General features: G+C 36.1%; 1 protein-coding gene across 3 annotated transcripts in view; it reads left to right on the forward strand.

Moving 5' to 3' along the window:
* SH3RF1 (SH3 domain containing ring finger 1) overlaps positions 1-18,446 on the forward strand; it is an 89,696-nt gene that overhangs the window by 46,380 nt on the left and 24,870 nt on the right. For 2 of the 3 annotated variants that reach the window (XM_054823554.1, XM_054823555.1), the window contains exons 3-6: positions 4,693-4,968; positions 6,316-6,411; positions 13,183-13,485; positions 14,445-14,555. In XM_054823554.1, the coding sequence (XP_054679529.1) occupies positions 4,693-4,968; positions 6,316-6,411; positions 13,183-13,485; positions 14,445-14,555 (786 nt within the window). Of the gene's footprint in view, positions 1-3,637; positions 3,775-4,692; positions 4,969-6,315; positions 6,412-13,182; positions 13,486-14,444; positions 14,556-18,446 lie in introns of those variants that run through there. The other variant, XM_054823556.1, reaches the window with a different exon arrangement.

The raw sequence follows: 18,446 nt of genomic DNA on the forward strand, positions 1-18,446 counted from the left end.
AAAGAGACATAAACTCTAGGTGCAAAATGGGATGTTGTTGCACATAGGACTGGACAGCTTGGTAGAGGCCAAAGAAGGCAAAAAAGCAAAAATACACATTTCAAAAAGTAATAAAAAGGATGCAATTGAAAGATTTGAGTCAAGAAGACAACAATATAAAAGAGGATGGACTAGAAGATTAAAAGAAGTAATATTGTGATTCAGAAGGTTTGAATGACTAGGAGTCTGATGAAGAAATCTCAAATATACCTGTACCTACTGTAGAATGTACACGTAAAGAACTTGCTTGACCCAAATCTGCCTTGCAAACAAGTTAGCTGCAGCCTATTAACAAACTCCTTTCCTTATGTAAAAGCAACTTCTATTGGCAGCCAAGAATGTCTTACAATACTGGTTCTTTGGGAAAAAAAAATTAAGACTGATAAAAGCACCTCTGTAGCACTAGGCTCACTGTACTTACAATTGCTGTGTAATTGGAGATTTTTCGTAGTGGTTTCTCGTCTTGATTATTAATGTGGCTTAGTTTGATTTAGGAACTGCATGGAAGAAAATAAAAAAATAGATGAAGAAAAATATTTGTTCTGTCTTTACTTGTAAGAAAATTGCAAATAACTGATGTTTATTAAAGATCCTCTTATAACGTGGATGAAAATGATAGTAACTTTGAGGTTTAGACTTTCTGTAAGGAAAGGCAGAAGTTATTGAGGAAAGCTAGGCATAAAAACTGCTGCTGAGGTGTCCGAGCAGGCCAGCTTTTTTGGAGGCTGATAGCACTTTGGTTGCGCACGTAGAGAGTTTCAGAACTCTTTTTTTGTCTGTCCTACTACTCACATAACAGTACTTCTGTAAAAACACGACTTCCTGGCCTCTTGAAGACAGTGTCTGGGAACCTCAAACAGGTGAAAACAGCATAGATATTCTGGGTAAATTCAGCAGGTTCACAGGGAAGCCCACACCACATCCCAGTCACACAGCCAGAGAACCGGGAATGCCTTGCTTCCTTGGAAAAGTGACAACCAGCAGCACCGCAGCCGGGAAGGCTTGGAAGGAAATAGAGATGCAGATGACCTGGTATCCATTCCATTCATTTCCTTAGGAAGGGATTTACTATTTTTGCTACTTTAGCTTATGCTGGTTCTCCAAGTGCAGTAAGTTATACAATGAGCACTGGCTTATGCCAGCATAAGTATATTTACATTTGGGCTTCTGCCACAGAAACTCCTATTTTTAAAAGGAAATCAGATCTCATGTTTCTGTGCAGACATAAGTTTCTCTTGGCTTAAGCTCATGAAAAATACATACAGTTGCGTATTGTCCATTAAAAAAAAAAGAGCAAAGTTCAAAATAAGGTGACTGAAGACAAAGTATAAATCCAAATAGGAAAATTGTAAGCGAATTCTTTAGGTTTCTAAGACAAAATATCTGGGTTGGGAGAAGAAATCTGAGGGATCTGAGCCTCATATATATGAATGCATATGCATTTTTCATATTCTTGTTAAGCTGTTTGTTTTGATATCATCATATATTACTAATTTTATTTTCTTTAAAGGAGTCTGGCATGTGAAATGTATGTATATCCATGCCTTAGCTAAAATAAATTTAAACAGTTTGTATATCAGCGGTAGCATTAGCAGTTTAAATATTTTTGCATAAGGATTTTACCTAATGACTGAGGAAATAATTTTAAGAAACCTATTTTTTGTGGAGTCTTTCTGGGTTTTATATTTTAATTTCCTAAAATGGTATTTGTCTGGGTTTTTTCTTGTTGCTTTCTCAAAGAGCTGGCAGGGTAAATGGCAGCTGTAAACCTAAGGGTAGGCTGCAAAGTTTTTCTTCCAAAGCCTTCCTTTCATGTTTAGCCAAGTGAGAGACACGGAGTGAAATGTAAACTCCAGCTCGGCATATCCTCATGGCCTTCTCTCTTGGTGAACAGCCGGAGGGGCAGAAGGGGGGCCAAAGCTGCCCAAGGCTGCTAACAGTGACGGCCCAAAGGCACCAGCCATGAGCTGCGGCTCCCAGGTTGCTCTGAGGAGGAGGAACCTGAAGGTGGTGCTTGAGGAGGGGCCCTTGGTACTGTACCCCTGAGAATGATGCTCCCCATCACACCCCATCCTTCTCATTTCATCCTCCCCCTGGGACGGAAGAAAAAGGCATTCGCTTTAGTTCTCTTCTGAGCCATTTAACTGTTTCTCTTTAATCCCTGGCAATCTGATGGAGAACTAAGTGTGTATTTTGTTGAACTTTGTTCTGTTTGAAATCACAGACTGGAACCGTTTTTAACATGGGAAACAAGCTTTGCAGAAACTCAACCTATATTCTGGGAAAGGAACTTCCTATAAAATATAAACAGCTGTTTGTACGTTTGAGCACAGGTTTGTTCATGGGAGACTGTGATAAACTACATAAATGCAATATCAAGTTCTAACAATTAAACGATGACTAATTGATGAGTTTGATCACTTTGATATGATCTGCTGTGCTGGCACTCCTGGTTTGTTTTGGTTGTGTTTGTTTTTAAAAGGGGGGATTCCAACTATATGTTATACATGCAGCTAATCTTAAAGTTCTTCCTCAGCACGGGGACATAGAAGGCTTCCTCCTGGGACAACAGGGTGATTCCTGGGAGAGCTCCAGCTATTCCCTCCAGTGCAACAGATGCGTGTGTCTTATAATTGCTTGGGACCCTTTTCATACCAAGTATTTCTTTGGCTCGTAATCACTAAAGGGCTGTAATTTGTTTGTTATTGGGATGGAAATGGATAAGCAAGCAGTATTTCCTCTCTTGTGTAGAGATGTGTTTCTTTTCGCTTCCAACCTGCCCTGTCCCCCCGCCCAGTTTTCTCTCTGCACTGGTCCTTACTACATCTACACTGCCTGTTTCCTTCATTGTGTCTGTTTACTCTGCAGAGAGCACATAGGACTAAAAAATACATAACAATATTTTTTGAATTTTTCTGTTATGGCCATGAATATCCCCCTCAATCAGTTGGGGCCCACAAATTCTCTAGTTGATGTCTTAGTCTTTTTCCCTATCCAGGTTTATACAGAGTATGCCCGTGATGTTTCCATTCTACGCTGATGCAGTTAAGGCTGATCATGATGAAAAATACTGTTTGCATCAGTCTGAAGATCACCAATTTTTGTGAACAATTGCATGGATCCTGCTAATAGAATATTTTTAGTACCCATCCTAGATTTGCCTGTATTCGTAGGTATGAAGTGTGATTTGCCTGTATTCATAGGTTCATCAGACTCATCTGTACCTGTGTATACACATATGGTCATCCTTTGACTGTTTGGTATAGAAAAGAAGATATTAAATAAACTAATCTTTAAGATATTATTTATCCATTTGTTAAACTAGTAATCTGTTCTTAAAATCGTACATGAAAATTAAAGGTGTCCAAACAAATTGGATTATATTAAAAGACATTTTAAGTGTTAAATGTGAAATAAATTACCAAGTGCTTTGTCTTCTGACCAATGAGATAGACTTGAAGTGGTAATTCCTTCTGAGAATTTCTTTGCCTTGTGTGCGTGCCTCTTGAGATACTACAAGTTCAACTCTAATTTACAGTCTGAGCTGGTAGAAGACTTGAGAGGAGAGACATACCATGGTGTACATGCAGTGAATAACATCGCCAACAATGAATTTCATTAAAACTTGCCATTCCCATGTGGGAAAGATGGAAATGCTGTGCTCTAGCGGACCATAAATACTGTCTTTGCTATGGAGAGACCATCTTGGTAACGCAAGTTACTGCTGTTTGCAGGGTGAGCTCTCCTCTAGGTATTTAAAGTTGGAGAGAAAAGAGAGTTTTGAAGGCAGCAGGCCTAATACTACAGTTGTAGAGTTTTATGGCTTACTCTTGCAAAATGTGGAGGCACAGACTGACAATTAAAAAAAGAATATCTGCAGTGTATATAAGGGAGGATGACACAGTATTATATTGTAATCCTTCTGATGTGTGTTCAGGAGCAGTGTCAGTGACCTATCGTTTTCAGATATTATGGAGGAATCAAGTGAAGAAAACCCAAGGATACCTTCAACAGATTTTTTTCCCTCCAGTAATTCTTTTTAGCTGTGATTTTAAATAAATAATTAAATAAAAGGGGTTGTTCCAGGATGAAATATCTCACCTTTAATAAAGTGAGATTTGTTTTTCAAGCTGGAAAACACTTTCCTTATGTCCTCATCCTTAGCATTCTGTGCCCATGAAATAAATAAGGTGAGGAAAATAATAAGCAAGTCAGGCAGAAAACATGCCTTAAAGGTCTTATCGCAAATTTGTTATTCTGGTGCTGTATTTTCTTGCAGCATTCTTCTGTTAGATCTCTAAGGTGGCCAGGATACTTTCCAGTTTGTTTGTTTTGGGTTTTGTTAAATGTTTAAGCTTAGTGAATTAGTACATGAGGGTTAAAGTATTATGGTTTTTTGCCTCTCTTGTGTCTAGCAACATTGTAGCATTCCTGAAAATCATAATGAAATTTAGGGGGAAAGGATGTTAAGACTGTATAGAACTGAAGCTCTTCCTAGATGTTTTAGTAAAATCAGTAGAATCCTTGCAATAAAATAATTTTATTTGCAATTTTATACAGCTTCATTCATAGTCTCCCAAAGAATATAATATAAATTGTATTTAGTAGTACTGACATAATTCTAGTGATTTTTTTCTTCTTCTTCTTCTTTAGGGTGTACCTCAGTTACCATGTGCCAAAGCATTGTATAACTACGAGGGAAAAGAACCTGGAGATCTTAAATTCAGTAAAGGAGACATCATCATTTTGCGTCGACAGGTGGATGAAAATTGGTATCATGGAGAAGTCAATGGCATCCATGGCTTTTTTCCTACCAATTTTGTTCAGATTATTAAACCTTTACCTCAACCGCCGCCACAGTGCAAAGCACTTTATGACTTTGAAGTAAAAGACAAGGAAGCAGATAAAGACTGTTTACCATTTGCAAAGGTAAAAAAAGAATACAATTGTTATTATTTTCTTTTAATAATTTCATTAACTTGGATAAGAAATAATAAGACTGTCCTGTAGTCTTGTCTGCATTTCTTTTTTAATGGAACTGGACAAATATGAAAAGGGCCAGTAATTCTGCAGGTATTTCTCCGATGTTGATTAGTTTTGCCTTCCTTCTCTTCCTAAATTACATATAATTTCTCTGAGGTTTTATTTTTGAGAATATGATTTTTCATAATTATAGTAGTAATGTCCTTAATTTATGAGAAATAACCTATGTTATGAATTAAGTGTTCCATCTTCTAAAGAAATGCTCATTTTAAATTGTTGAAGCTGATACTATTTTCAGCTTCCCATTTAGTAAGTGACATTTTTAGGATCGAGATACTAGACACGAAGTACTACTGTGTTATTCTATAATATTTCTAATTGCCTTTTGAAAAATATGACATTTCTTCTTATGTTGTTTCTATTGTAATTAATTTTGTATCTTGCAAGGCACATAATGATACAGGGTTTTAACAGGACTCAGAGCTGTTCCATTTTTTGTTTCTGATTCTTTAATTTATTAAATTGCACAAAAATTTTGCACTTTTCTGCCCTTGCCTATCAAAAATGAAGAGGATGGCAAAAATTCTAAAAAGGAAAGTTATTAACGTCTGGACAGACTGATTATTACAACACAGTACAGCAGTACTCTTGAGGATGATTGGCATTAGCTTGCATATTGTGATTAATTTGTTGGCAAACTGTTTTTTTCAATCTGCAGTCTTGCTTGAGTAAGCATGTATGTTTCCAAATACTTTAGGTTGCGTATGAAACAATTATGCATCTCAGTATAAGCAAGAGCAATGATAATGTGCACGTAAATACTTTTATTATGTAACATTCTCAAAACCATATCTAAACCAAATGTTCCATGTAGATGCAAAAGAAATCATATCACTTACCAGTGTTCTTAAGTACTTAAGTAGTAATGTCCATGGAAGATTAAGTAATGAGTCAGCTGAGAAGGAAAAAGATTGAGGTTCTGTTGATTAATGCCAAGGACTTAAACGGGGGCTGATGAATACCCTGGGCTGAACACAGGAGGAAGTTTGGCACTAAGGACAAAGTCAGATGGCTGAGAGTGGCTGTGGACAGTTAGCTGAACTCTGACAAAATAAGAAAAGGAATGGCTGGAACCGACTTCAACCCCAAAAGTGGCACGTTCCTGGTATGGAGCACCTTCTCTGCGATTCTTGTCTGTGTACTGTCTTCTCTGATTACTTGTGCATTATGGAGGGAAATTAAATTAGAAGTTTAATTAGAGCTGGGGGACGTAATCACTGCATGTTCACACAGGATGATGTTCTGACTGTAATTCGCCGCGTGGATGAAAACTGGGCAGAAGGAATGCTGGCTGACAAGATAGGAATATTTCCAATTTCATATGTTGAGGTGAGTAAAGTTGGGCCCTCGGTAAAGTTGTGCCCACTGGTATGTCATTTTCTAAAAGGAAAAATAATCAGTACTGGTGATGATTCTAAAATAACCTGAGATATAAATAGTCTTAGACCTAAAATACTCTTAAGGTCTGTGTGCTTAGTTTGGGAAAGCTAATGACCTCAGCAGTCATACAAGTTATTTTTACTCAGCTATTTGATACTTATTTTCATTGAATGGAATCAGAATTAAAGTACTTGGAGGCAGTCACTGTTTTCTTGTTAATACTGGAGTCATGCGGTCAATCACAAACCACACTTAGCCACAAAATGAAAGTAATCAGGAAGTCAGAGAAGTAGTAAGTTTTGCGCTGTCCCTAATACTTGTCTCTCAAAACCAAATTAGCACAACTAGAAAGTCAGAGAATATAGGCTGTTGCTAAGCAGGTAAAGCATTGGTTTTTACATCCAAAAGATCCTTATATAAAATCATCTGTATCTTCCTGCATCTCTAGTATGTGATATGACAATTTACAATGAGAGGTAGCAGTTGAGAAAGTTTTCCCAACCTTTTAAAGTTTAAGAGTTGAAAGTTGTATAGAAAGTATAGAAAGACGTAGGTGATTAAGAACAGTGTGTAACAATGATTATTAAAATTTGCATTACAGAAAGATGTAAAGGTTTGGAATAGTGTTTGTCTTTTTCTGATAGGTATGCTATGGATAGTTGGTAAGATACACTTCTCCCACTGAACAGATTTTATTTAAATAAATGAGGCAGAATGATGAAAGAAAAAGGTAGTTTCACATTGCTTATGGGATGAGAAATCTGTACCTCAGGTCACAGAAGAAATGCGTAACCATACTAAGTAATCAAGTCAGGTTTTATTAAATCAATTTCTGAATGCCTTGATGAGATGGGAACTTTTTAAAAAATTACTGTGTTCAACCACCATAGATTTTATTATTTTTTTAAAGGGAAAATACATATTTTTATAGGTTGATAGAAGGATTTGTATATCTGGGGATAGAAATTTTCACATGACTGAAAAAACAACAACAAAACCAAAAGGGTTTCAACCTGCTTAATACAATTCTGGCTTCAGTTGAAGAAGTTTTTAAAAGCCAATTTAAGAAGTTCTTGCCCCTAGCTATTCATTCCTAGCTCCTTGCAATTAACTGCCCCTTCAGTTCAGCCAGTAAAGGTATTTGTGGTGCTTTTTAAAACTAAATAATTTAACTTAGCCAAGTTAGAAGAAACTAACTATTTAGCTAACAACTCTGTTTCCTTCCCTACAAAAGTTTGCAAAATGGAGATAAATTCTTGAAATGATACTCAGTCACAAAGTGTATTTCACTGTTGATGTTTTCAGACAAATTATATCAACTAAGAAAATGTATCTTCAATTAACTGTTTTAGAACAGGCACAAGCACTTGTGTACACACTTGCAAATCCCCACAAAAATGATAAGGGAAATCTAGAACGATAAATAATACACAAAGCGATACTTCAGGTCAGATAGGTGGTTTTTTTCAGTATATACTAAACCGAAACACATACCGTGATGAAGAGCAGTGAGATATGCAAAACTATCGATTGGAATTTTGAAATACGTGTTTTCCTGAGATTATATAACTATTGTTCTGGAAAATATGCAGATAGTTGATACAAACAAGTATATCAAACCATTCTTACGTATGTTATTATTGAAGACACCAAAGATGAAAAGTAATTTGTATTTTTGAGGTATTTTTAATATGGTATTTTTAGTTATATTTTCCAATCCTGTAATCATTGCCTATTTTTTTCTCATATGACAGACACATCTTTGCCTTCTGTATGTTAGTCCACATCTTTTTTTTTTTTTTTTCTTTTTTAAAAAAAAGTGAATTAGTAGCTGCATGTACTGGAGATTTTCTGAAGTCATTAACTTTAAAATGAGTGTGGTCTGTGACGTTTATTCTGCAGTATATGTCTGATACTTGCAATTTTTCTTGTACAATGAGGTCACAGGATAAACTTCAGATATGGTGAAGTCCATGCAAAATTCTGATTTTATTTGAGGACAGCTTTTTACCTGGAGGAACATTTTATGATCCAACGATTGCTAGTCTGCTCTATTCTTTTATATCGCTTTCACTTACTAATTTTGTGGTCAGAATAAAAGCTAAGACTGAAGACATTTGAGAGGAATTTTAATAATGATTCTATTAAAAATATAGTTTGTTAACTGACTCACAAAACATTACGTCTTTATCTGTAGACACATAGCACTGTGAAATAATCACTTCTATCTGCAAGTGAAAAATAAATAATACAAAACATTGCAGAAAACTAAATTCTATTTTCTGAGAAGTGCTAAAACCAAACAAATACTCTGGTTTTACTAGAGTAAGATCTAATTAACATATTTAAATTACTAGACTTTTGACTGATGGAATTTCAAGGTGCTTGCATTGAAAGCAGGTCAATCATATTCTTGCACAGTGACTAAATAAAATGCAGTGAGTCCAGAAACTGTATGATTAAGTTCATAACACTTATGTTTGTCTGTGTTCCTAAAAGAAAGATTAATCAGAACTAAACATATAGTATTAGAATTTTTCTATATAGAGTACAGTTCTGGGTACAATATAAATGTCTTAGACCTCAAATTTGACCTTTTGATGCGGATTAACACTTAGTAAACACACTCTAAAGCTAAAAAGTGTTTAATTTTTTGGAAGTTACTCAGCACTTGTACAGAACAACTAGAAAACTACAAATGCCCACAATAATAGAAAAAGAAAATTGAGAGAAAAGGAATCACTTTGCAATCAAAATGTCAGTAGAAAATAATGACAGTTTTTGTTTTCCCAAGTTAACATGAACTGGGAAACATCTTTGTGTTAATCCATCTTCTCTAGCTTTATTTGTAAACAATTTTATAGAGAAAATTGTAGTCTAATCCCCACTATATTTGAATGAGATAATCTCAATGTTAACATTCCAATGACGACAACTGAGTATCATAGTTTTGATGAGTTTTCCTAACAAAACCTGCAATACAGAACTGTCATTTGTTTCAAAAATTGATATAACCACAGCTTTACTCATGATTGTGATCTGTTCAAGATTTCCTACACAATTCTTCCGCTGGTTTAGACAAAATATATTTGTTCCAAAGCTTTAATTGTAAAGCTGAATTTAGTTTCTAAGTTATTGCCTATCCTCTAGGATGATGCTTAGCAAATATAACATCAAATAAGGACAATGTTTGCCTTAGTTCCAATTTAAACTTTAGTCCTTTGTTTCCAAATATATGTGAAAGTGAAATGTTGTCTAGGAATTTGAATTTGACTAATAATAGTGTTGGTAATGTGGAAAATTAACTCCTTGATATATGGCGATGGAATAAAATTGCATAACTAAAAATTTTGGATGAACGTGAATAGAAAGATCGCTTGAGGAGAAAAGGTAGTGTGTTCACTTAATTTCAGAAAGTGGTTACATTTGAATTCTAGCTATCGACACGTGAGTGAAGAATGCCTGAACTGTTTTGTAAAATAAGTACAGCAAAGCACAGCTGTAAGAGACCTTGGAGTAGGTGTTGCATGGTGGTCTACTTGGTAATTTCTCCAGACAGCTGCAAGCAGGCGGAAACCTGTCTGCTAGCTTTGACCCCTACCGCAGCACAGACATGGGGCTCAGCTGGCTGCTTCTGTCTTGCCCCCATTTGGAAAGTTGTTCTCCTTCCCTGGGTTTTGGCAGGAAGGGGAGTTGGATTTCAGGCTACCTGTTACAGCAAAAACTTCGTTGAACGGAAAAAACAAATCAATGTGAATATAAAAGTTAAAGAAGCTTTGGTTCAAATACATCTGTACAGGAAAACAACTGACGTAGAAAATGTGGGAATAGATACAGGGATATTTGTTGCAGAAGGGAATGCTGTATTGTAACAGTTCATAGTATGAGTGGGATGCATTCCCATGGTGACGTTGAATAGTTGCTAGCCATTTCATTGGAGAATGCATGCAAGTTCTTCATTTCTCTTCTCAAGGAAGAAGTAAACTGCACTCTGCAAAATATTCTGCAACTATTGCCATCCTCAGGTTACTTTTCTTAGAAGAGGCTAGTAATCAAGTCGCTTCCATGTTTAGTTTCATGCCACTGTCCTGTGCTTGCTTCTCTACAGGAGAAAGCTCAGAACGTTGCTTATATTTGAGTCAGTCTTGAATCAATCCCACGGGTAGCCTTAACTTTTCTCTAATAGGTTGTTCACTGTGTAGAGTAATCAGGTTCTGCAGGCATTAATAGATTCAGGAGGTAAACAAACATAATTAGGGGTAACAGGCACCTTGGGGTGCTTTTAGCAGAGTGGCTTTTGGTTTTGTTTTTGTTTTTTATTCCTGGGTGATCCCTTAACTTTTCTGATTAGGTAGTTCTTGTTTTAGAAATGAGTACTACTTTTCTTTCTCTGATCTGGGTAATTCGTGAACAGGCTCTTTGCTGAATAAGGGAGTAGATTAGATAAGAATAGAAGTGGTTGCAGCCATTGTATAAGACAGTATGGGAGACACAGATTCTCTGGGCGGACATGAAGAATTTCAGTCAGAGTTAGAAAAAATAAAATGTGCAAAAGACATAAAATGATTAGTCTTAGAAAAAGCCTGCATGTTCTTCCATGATGAAGGATAGGACCCCGACAGGATGAGTAGCAGAGTAGGCTTTTTTTGGTCTTATTTTCTACTTGTTTCATATCCTTCAGCCTCATAGCAGTGTTCTGTGATACAATAATATTGTTTTCACCAGTCTGTTAAAAGTATGTTCGCTCTAAAGTTAAAATTTAATAAATAAAAAACTACCTAAATAATGGGCTTGCAAGTTGATTAGAGAAAGCTGTATGGTTGTGTCTTCTGTACTACCCAAATGGTACAAAATGATTTTGTCCATATGATCCATGTCCAGTATTAGCAGGAAGGAAAATCTAGCATCCATCATTTTCTTAGGAATGTTTAGTTCTGTGACATTGTCGTCTCCTATCCTTCCTGTTCTCTTCAGCTGCCTTCTGAAGGACCAACAATAAGAACATTTAGGAAAAAATTCTACATTTTCATCTTTGTATCCTTTTTCATATCCCCCATTGTGCCTCTCTCGCACTGCAGTATGTTCTAGGTAGTTCTTCCTCTTCAAGCATTTAATAATTTTAATTTTCCTGCTGTTACATTCTAATAGGTTTTTATGTCTACTCCTCATTGTTCCAGTAGTTCTAGTTTTGAACTTTGTCTGTTCTGTGTATGCATGGAATTTCCTTCCAGATCTCATGTTTCAAATACCAGTTGAAAACATTTTCTACATTAAAAAAATATATTCTTTATTTTTTGTACCACTTAGATATATCTACTTGTCCTCAGAGATGGGAAAGTGTTCAGGATATAAGCTGTTGTCATTTGTGTGAGCTGCATTTAAATCAGTGTTCATGCTATCATAACTAATGATGTGTCATTTGTCTAGTAAAGTTTTGATGGAGTAAAATACTGTTTTAAAACTCTTCATGAGCATAATAGGTATCCTAAAACTTGTGGAAAAATGGGTAAAAAAAGTTGAAGAAATAATATACTGAAGAATAGAAATAGTACTTCCACAGTAACTGATTTCATTCTTTCATCTTGATGTCCTTCAGAAAAGATTTTTCCCTTCTTCATAATTGGCTACACTTATCCAAGTAACAATATTCATATTTAGTTGTACATATTAACATTAATTAACTTGTTCAGAAAACTGGTGCTGGTGTTACTTCAGCTCATGAATGAATGAGAGTTCTGACATTACTATTTCCAGTAGCTCTAAAATATAAATGAGATTTTCTGGAAATAAAGGACTTGTCAAGAATGTAGAGGGGTTGGTTTGGGTTTTTTTCCCCCCTCTCTTACATAGCTTGCATTTCATTCTAAGAAGAAAATGTATGGGATTCCATATTTCTTCATTGGAAAGGAAGGATTTGTTTGCATTTAATATGATATTGTTGTAACAAATAAACAAATAGAAAATTTCATTGTGAACAAAAATTCAATAAGCTTAAAAAAAGAAAAATCCATTTGAGGGTTCTTAGGCACAGAGGTGCTACCTCTGCATTAGAAGATTCAGAAGCTGAGAATGTATTTCCACAGAATTGCCAATACATTTTTCTTTTATACTGTCTTATGCTTGTACAGCTACTTGTTGTTAGGCAGCATACTGATACAGCTGGATCTTAAGTCTGTCCTACTGTCTCCTTAAATCTGCATTTAGGAAGCCTGTTTTTTAATACTGGTAGTGTTAAAAATATGTGCATAAACACCAAGGGTTACTAGAAGGAATGTCTTCAAGAGCCCACATGCAAAGGTGTGGACTTATGTCATACTTAAAAACAAAACAAGAAAGACGTAAAATGAAATGAACGTTCAAGAAGTTTTGTAATACAGATTTTTGTAATATAAGGTCAAAGGAGACCACTGTTATTTAGTCTGACTTCTAGATAACACAGGCAGTAGCTACTGCTGAATTAATCCATGTCTAGACTAGAGCATAATGTCCTTCCTTGATTGAAATTTTACCTCCAGATCAGCCTAACAGTTAGTGTGTTTAGTTTGTAGCAAAAGACTTGTCACTCTGTAATGACTGATTTGTAGAGTAGGTCAGTATGTCACAGTTTTAAGTTGCATGGTTTAAATTATATTATGAATAAAAAGAAAGTAGATTTTTGTTTTATTCAGGTGATTTTTGTAAATTAAAAAATAATACTAATGTATGACTATTTTTTTGTAGTTTAACACAGCAGCCAAACAGCTGATAGAATTGGATAAGCCCTCAGGTTCTGCTGGTGACTCTGGAGAAGGTACCTCTGGGGCAGCCCACAACAATTCAACCCAAAAGCACACCGATACTAAGAAAAACACCAAAAAACGGCACTCTTTTACCTCCCTCACTATGTCCAACAAGTCTTCACAATCTTCTCAGAATCGCCACTCAATGGAAATTAGTCCTCCTGTCCTCATCAGCTCCAGCAACCCAACTGCAGCAGCCCGCATAAGTGAGCTGACAGGACTTTCCTGTAGTGCCCCCTCTCAGGTAATTTACATGAAATGAAATATAAATTATGTGTGTATTTTTTAAAAATAACTATAAAGGTTTCTGATTTTGTTGGATTACTTACTTGAAATTATTAATTATTTGTAATTAATATTAAGATACACTTTCACAAAGGTTATCTTCCAACATGAAAGCGTTTAAGGAAAACATTTTACAACACTTCTTGTATAATGATAGCAAATAGTTTTGGTCTCATAAGCTAATTTTTTCGCACTTGTTAATTTCTTAAGTGCCACAAAGATTTTTATTAAACTGTGGAAACTAGAAACTGATCACTAGAAAGTGATTTTAATTTCTTGGGTTTTTTCTAAATTGAATATTCTATTTGATACTAATGAAGCGCATGCAAGTAAAAGGTAAATTCAACTTGAAAATTACATTAATTCCAGAAATGTACCATATTAATCTGATTGTGATAGGGAGAAATATTTATCTGGCTTTATTTATTTGTTAATCTCCTGTTTCTTCAAAGCTTTTAGTTAACAAGCTACAGTAGTTTGTGAACAATTGTCTGTTTCACATAGAGGTTACGTTTTGGGAGAAGAGAGAGTAATGGAGACTAAGAAGTGTTGGTGTCATTTTACATGAGCTAGTAAATATGTTTTATTTGCACGTCTTTGGGGTCTGACAGCCTTTTATGGGAAAAAAAAAAAAGAAAACCGGCATTCGTAAAAGTGTGTTTGACATTGCTAGTTCAATATATCTCCAAAGTTTCTGAAATGGGGGGGGGGGGGGCGGGGGGAAGTGAGCAGTGTGATCCAATACTGTTTGTATGAGTATCTAACAAAAAATTAGTTCTAGTCTAAAGTTACAGATAGTAGAGTACTGATGATTTTGACTATGGAGCTTACAGCTGTGTCAAACCCAGCTCTTATTAAACTACTCACAACTGACCCAGCTGTTTTTTGGTTTTGTTTTTTTATTTTTGTCTTTCACAGGTTCATATCGGTACTACGGGGCTAATTGTGACTCCACCCCCTAGCAGCCCAGTCACAACAGGGCCTTCATTTACCTTCCCATCAGAAGTTACCTACCAAGCTGCTCTTGGTGTAAGTACCGTTTAAGAAAACTCAGCCTTCCCATTTATCTTTGGTCTGTACAGTCTTTTTTTTTTGTCTTTTTTTTTTTTCTTGAGTTCTGATACACTGATTTTATGATGATTGTCTATGTGATAGACAATGGTATAAATTGAACTATAGCAAAAGCATTATTGATACAATAATGTTTGCATCCTGTGATGCAGACATTTCACCAGCTTTCCTCTGTCATTTCTCTGCAGTAAACACAAGAAGCACACTTCATTCCAGAACAGTGTTTCTTTCCAGCATGAGTAGGAAAGAGATTATGCTGGGGGGGTGAGGAGGTTAGGGGAAATAAGCAAGATCTTAGAAAAAAACATCAACTTGAGACCACAACTGCCAAATATTTTTGTCTTACTTAATATTATCAAGATTCTCTGAAATAAGTTTCAAAACTCTGCTTTCTCCTATTTAAATAAGATTATTTTAGTTGTGTGTATGCCTGTGACAGATGAACACATGTAGCGTGACAGGTTCTTGGAGATCAATATGAAAAAATGTTGCAAATGGCCATCTTTTAAAAGAAGGAGTACATGGCAATACTGTTTCCTTTGGACAAAGAAAATGACATTGTCTTTTAAAAGTGCAGGATTTAATTCCAAAACCAACTGAAATTCTTTATTTTGCTATGCTTGTGATGGAGAAGGCTCTGGAATGTCCTATATCATACCACACTTATCAGACAGAGCCTGACCTTAACTGTAGTAAGGATTGTGGATACCAGGTTTCAGAGATCTTCAAGAGAACTTAATGAGCCTCTATTTTGATCATGGGAATTCTCAAAATTTAGTTAATTTTCCAGTCCAAAAATTGTGCCCCAACCTTATGGGAGGGATACCAACAGTTGAATAATAAATCTCCACTTGGTTTAAAAAAAAATAAAAAAATACCCCAAAGCTTGATCTGTTTAGGTGTCTAATTATCCTTGCAGTCTTTTAAAGCAAGTAAAACATGATGAATAATCTTGCTGCTGAATTTGTCTGGTTTTGTTTTCAACTTTCGGCACTTGGATCATTTTACGCATTTGTCTGCAAAATCAAAGGCAGAATTGTCTGTCTTCTATTATCAACTTGTTTAAGTAAATGCTCAGGTGTGGCTTAGTCGCAGCTGAGAGGTTGCATTTTGACAGTCGTCTTTGGGACCGTAAGTTACGGTGTTCAGTCCTTAAAATTATGATGCTGTTGTTTTCTGAATTATCTCCAGTACTTTCTTCTGGCACAGTAAGCACATGGTGAGCACATTCCAGAACTGGATACAGTACTGCACAGTCATTTTCAGTGATGAAAATATTAATAATATGACCCTTTTACTTTTATCCTGTTAGACTGATGTTTATATCTTGAGAATTTGCATCCATTCATTTGGCTGAGTGTAGCACAAAGTTTATGTTCAGCTAAATATCCACTATGATCCTACAAATTTTTATCATCAGTAGTGATGTAATAATTGCTCTCATCCAAATAAATGTATTTCACATTCTTTGTTCTTCAGACAGATGACCTTATTATTGACAATTATACAGACAGTGTGATTTTGCCTTGCCGTGCCTTACTGAGTAATGCAGATTGTGCTATAGCGATGCTTCGTTCTTTTATTGTTAACGATGCCTTCAATCTGCAGATCATCTGTGCAATCCTACTGGTAAATGTATGTTAATCTGGAACCAATTAATAATCTCCTTATATTTAGAATTATATTTTAATGTCACAGGGTGGTTGAGGTTGGAAGGAACATCTGGAGGTCATCTAGTCTAACCTCCCTGCTCAAGCAGGGCCACATAGAGCCAGTTGCCCAGGATCGTGTCAAGATGGCTTTTGAATATCTCCAAGGATGGAGACTCCACAACCTCTTTGGGCCACCTGTGCCAGTGCTCAGTTACCCTCACAGTGAAAAACTGTTTCCTGACATTCAGACCAAACCTCCTATGTTTCACTTTGTGTTTCACTGGGCACCACTGAAAAAAGCATGGCTCCGTCATCTTGGTACCTTCCCTTCAGGTACTTCTATACATTGATGAGATCCCCCTGAGCCTTTTCTAGGCTGAACAGTCCCAGCTCTCTCAGCCTTTCCTCATAAGAGAGATGCTTCAGTCCCTTAATTATCTTAGTGGCCCTTTGCTGGACTCTGCTGTATGTCCGCATCTCTCTTGTACTGGGGAGCCCAGAACTGGACACAGTACTCCAGGTGTGGCCTCATCAGTGCCGAAGAGAGGGGAAGGATCCCCTGCCTTGACCTGCTGGCAAGACTCCTCCTAATGAAGCCCAGGATACCATTACCTTTCTTTGCCACAAGAGCACATTGTTGGCTCAAATTCAACTTGGTATCTACCTAGAAGGACCCCCAGGTCCCTTTTTTGCATATAAGGTGTACAGCTAATGCTAGAAACAATTAGGTGCTTACATACTAATCCACGTAATCTTTTGTACTTCTTTCATCCCATGCTTCAGAAAATAGCTGTGAGAACTGAGCAAACAAAATCAGTTATGGTATCATTTGTGCTGTTAGGTAGAATACAAGTCTAGTTAACATACATGCTGCAAACGTTGAGTAATTGATTTGATTTGTGGCCGAGATATATTTTGGAGAGGATGGGGTAGGCAGGATTCAAAGCATAATTTCAAAAGTTCTGACAGAAGTTGCTTTTTTTTTTCATCTCAGTAACACTTTTGTTTGTTATTAAGAATCAGTAGTTCTTTCTTTGCTGCCAACATGGAAAAATACTTTATTTTGGTGCTGGTGCAAAGTCATTAAGCCACCTCGGGTGCTTTAGTTGCATAAGCTTGTTCAAAAGCGATCTCACCATTGGTACCCACAGGAATTAAATTACAGTGCTAAATGCAGCATGGAGTGGAACTCCTGCCACGTGATCACCCTGTATCCTGGAGTACTACTTTCTCTTTGTGATAACCATGTTCCTGGTTATGTTTCTAATTAGGCATATAATTCCCATTGAGAATCTGAATTATTCTCTGCCACCCTCTTTAAAAGTCAACAACCTTCTGTACATAATGTTCTGTTTGGTCTTGACTTGTTTTCAGCATGACTAAAATACAAGCTGACAGCTCAAGCTACAGTCAGGTTGTTCCTGTGTTCTTTTACTATAGGTGATAGTAGATGATGATGCAGTTTATAATCACAGACTGTGAAGTGTGTCTTTTTATGTCAACTTTTCCTCTTGCTTCATAAACTCTTGTTTTAATTTTAGAAATGTGCAAAACGATTCTGACAGGTTAAGAGAGAAAGTGATGTTCTTGTCTCTCTAGACGTTTCCCTTCTGGAAATACCCTCCCTGACATTCTGAGCATTGATTTTAAGCTACAGAATGATTGTGATTGTATGATTTAATACATCAGAAGTTGTTGGCTTGAGTCCTTTTGCGTTTGTATTTTTTGCTTTTGTAAGTATAAACTCCTGCATTTCTCTAAGCTTCTCCCTTTAGCTTTTTCTTCGTTTCTGAATACTAAGCAAATGACAAGGGAGTTGGATTGGAACAGGGAGAGTTTCTCTTTAGCATGAAGATGGTTTAATTGGATCTTCCTGTCAATCATTTTGGGGTTTAGAACACTATTTAAAATAATTGATTGTTCTTTGAGAGCAAGCCATTTATACAACTTCTTTTAATTCATGCCAAACTCAGATTAAGGGAGAAAGAAGAAATCAGAGAGGATGAGCATGATTCCCCATTAGTGAAGAAGAGAAGGATATATTCCTGTACAGTAATCCTGTACAGTAATCTTTGCTACATTTATCTGTCCTGAATCTAGAAGCAAAGAAAAGATAGTGTCTTCTCTTATGTTCTGTAAGGAAGATGGCTTTTTTTTATTGTTAAGAGGAGATATTTTGAGCTGTCTTATTGGGTAG

The sequence above is a fragment of the Grus americana genome, chromosome 4 (assembly GCF_028858705.1).
Source record: "Grus americana isolate bGruAme1 chromosome 4, bGruAme1.mat, whole genome shotgun sequence".
In the NCBI taxonomy this organism is placed as follows: domain Eukaryota; kingdom Metazoa; phylum Chordata; class Aves; order Gruiformes; family Gruidae; genus Grus; species Grus americana.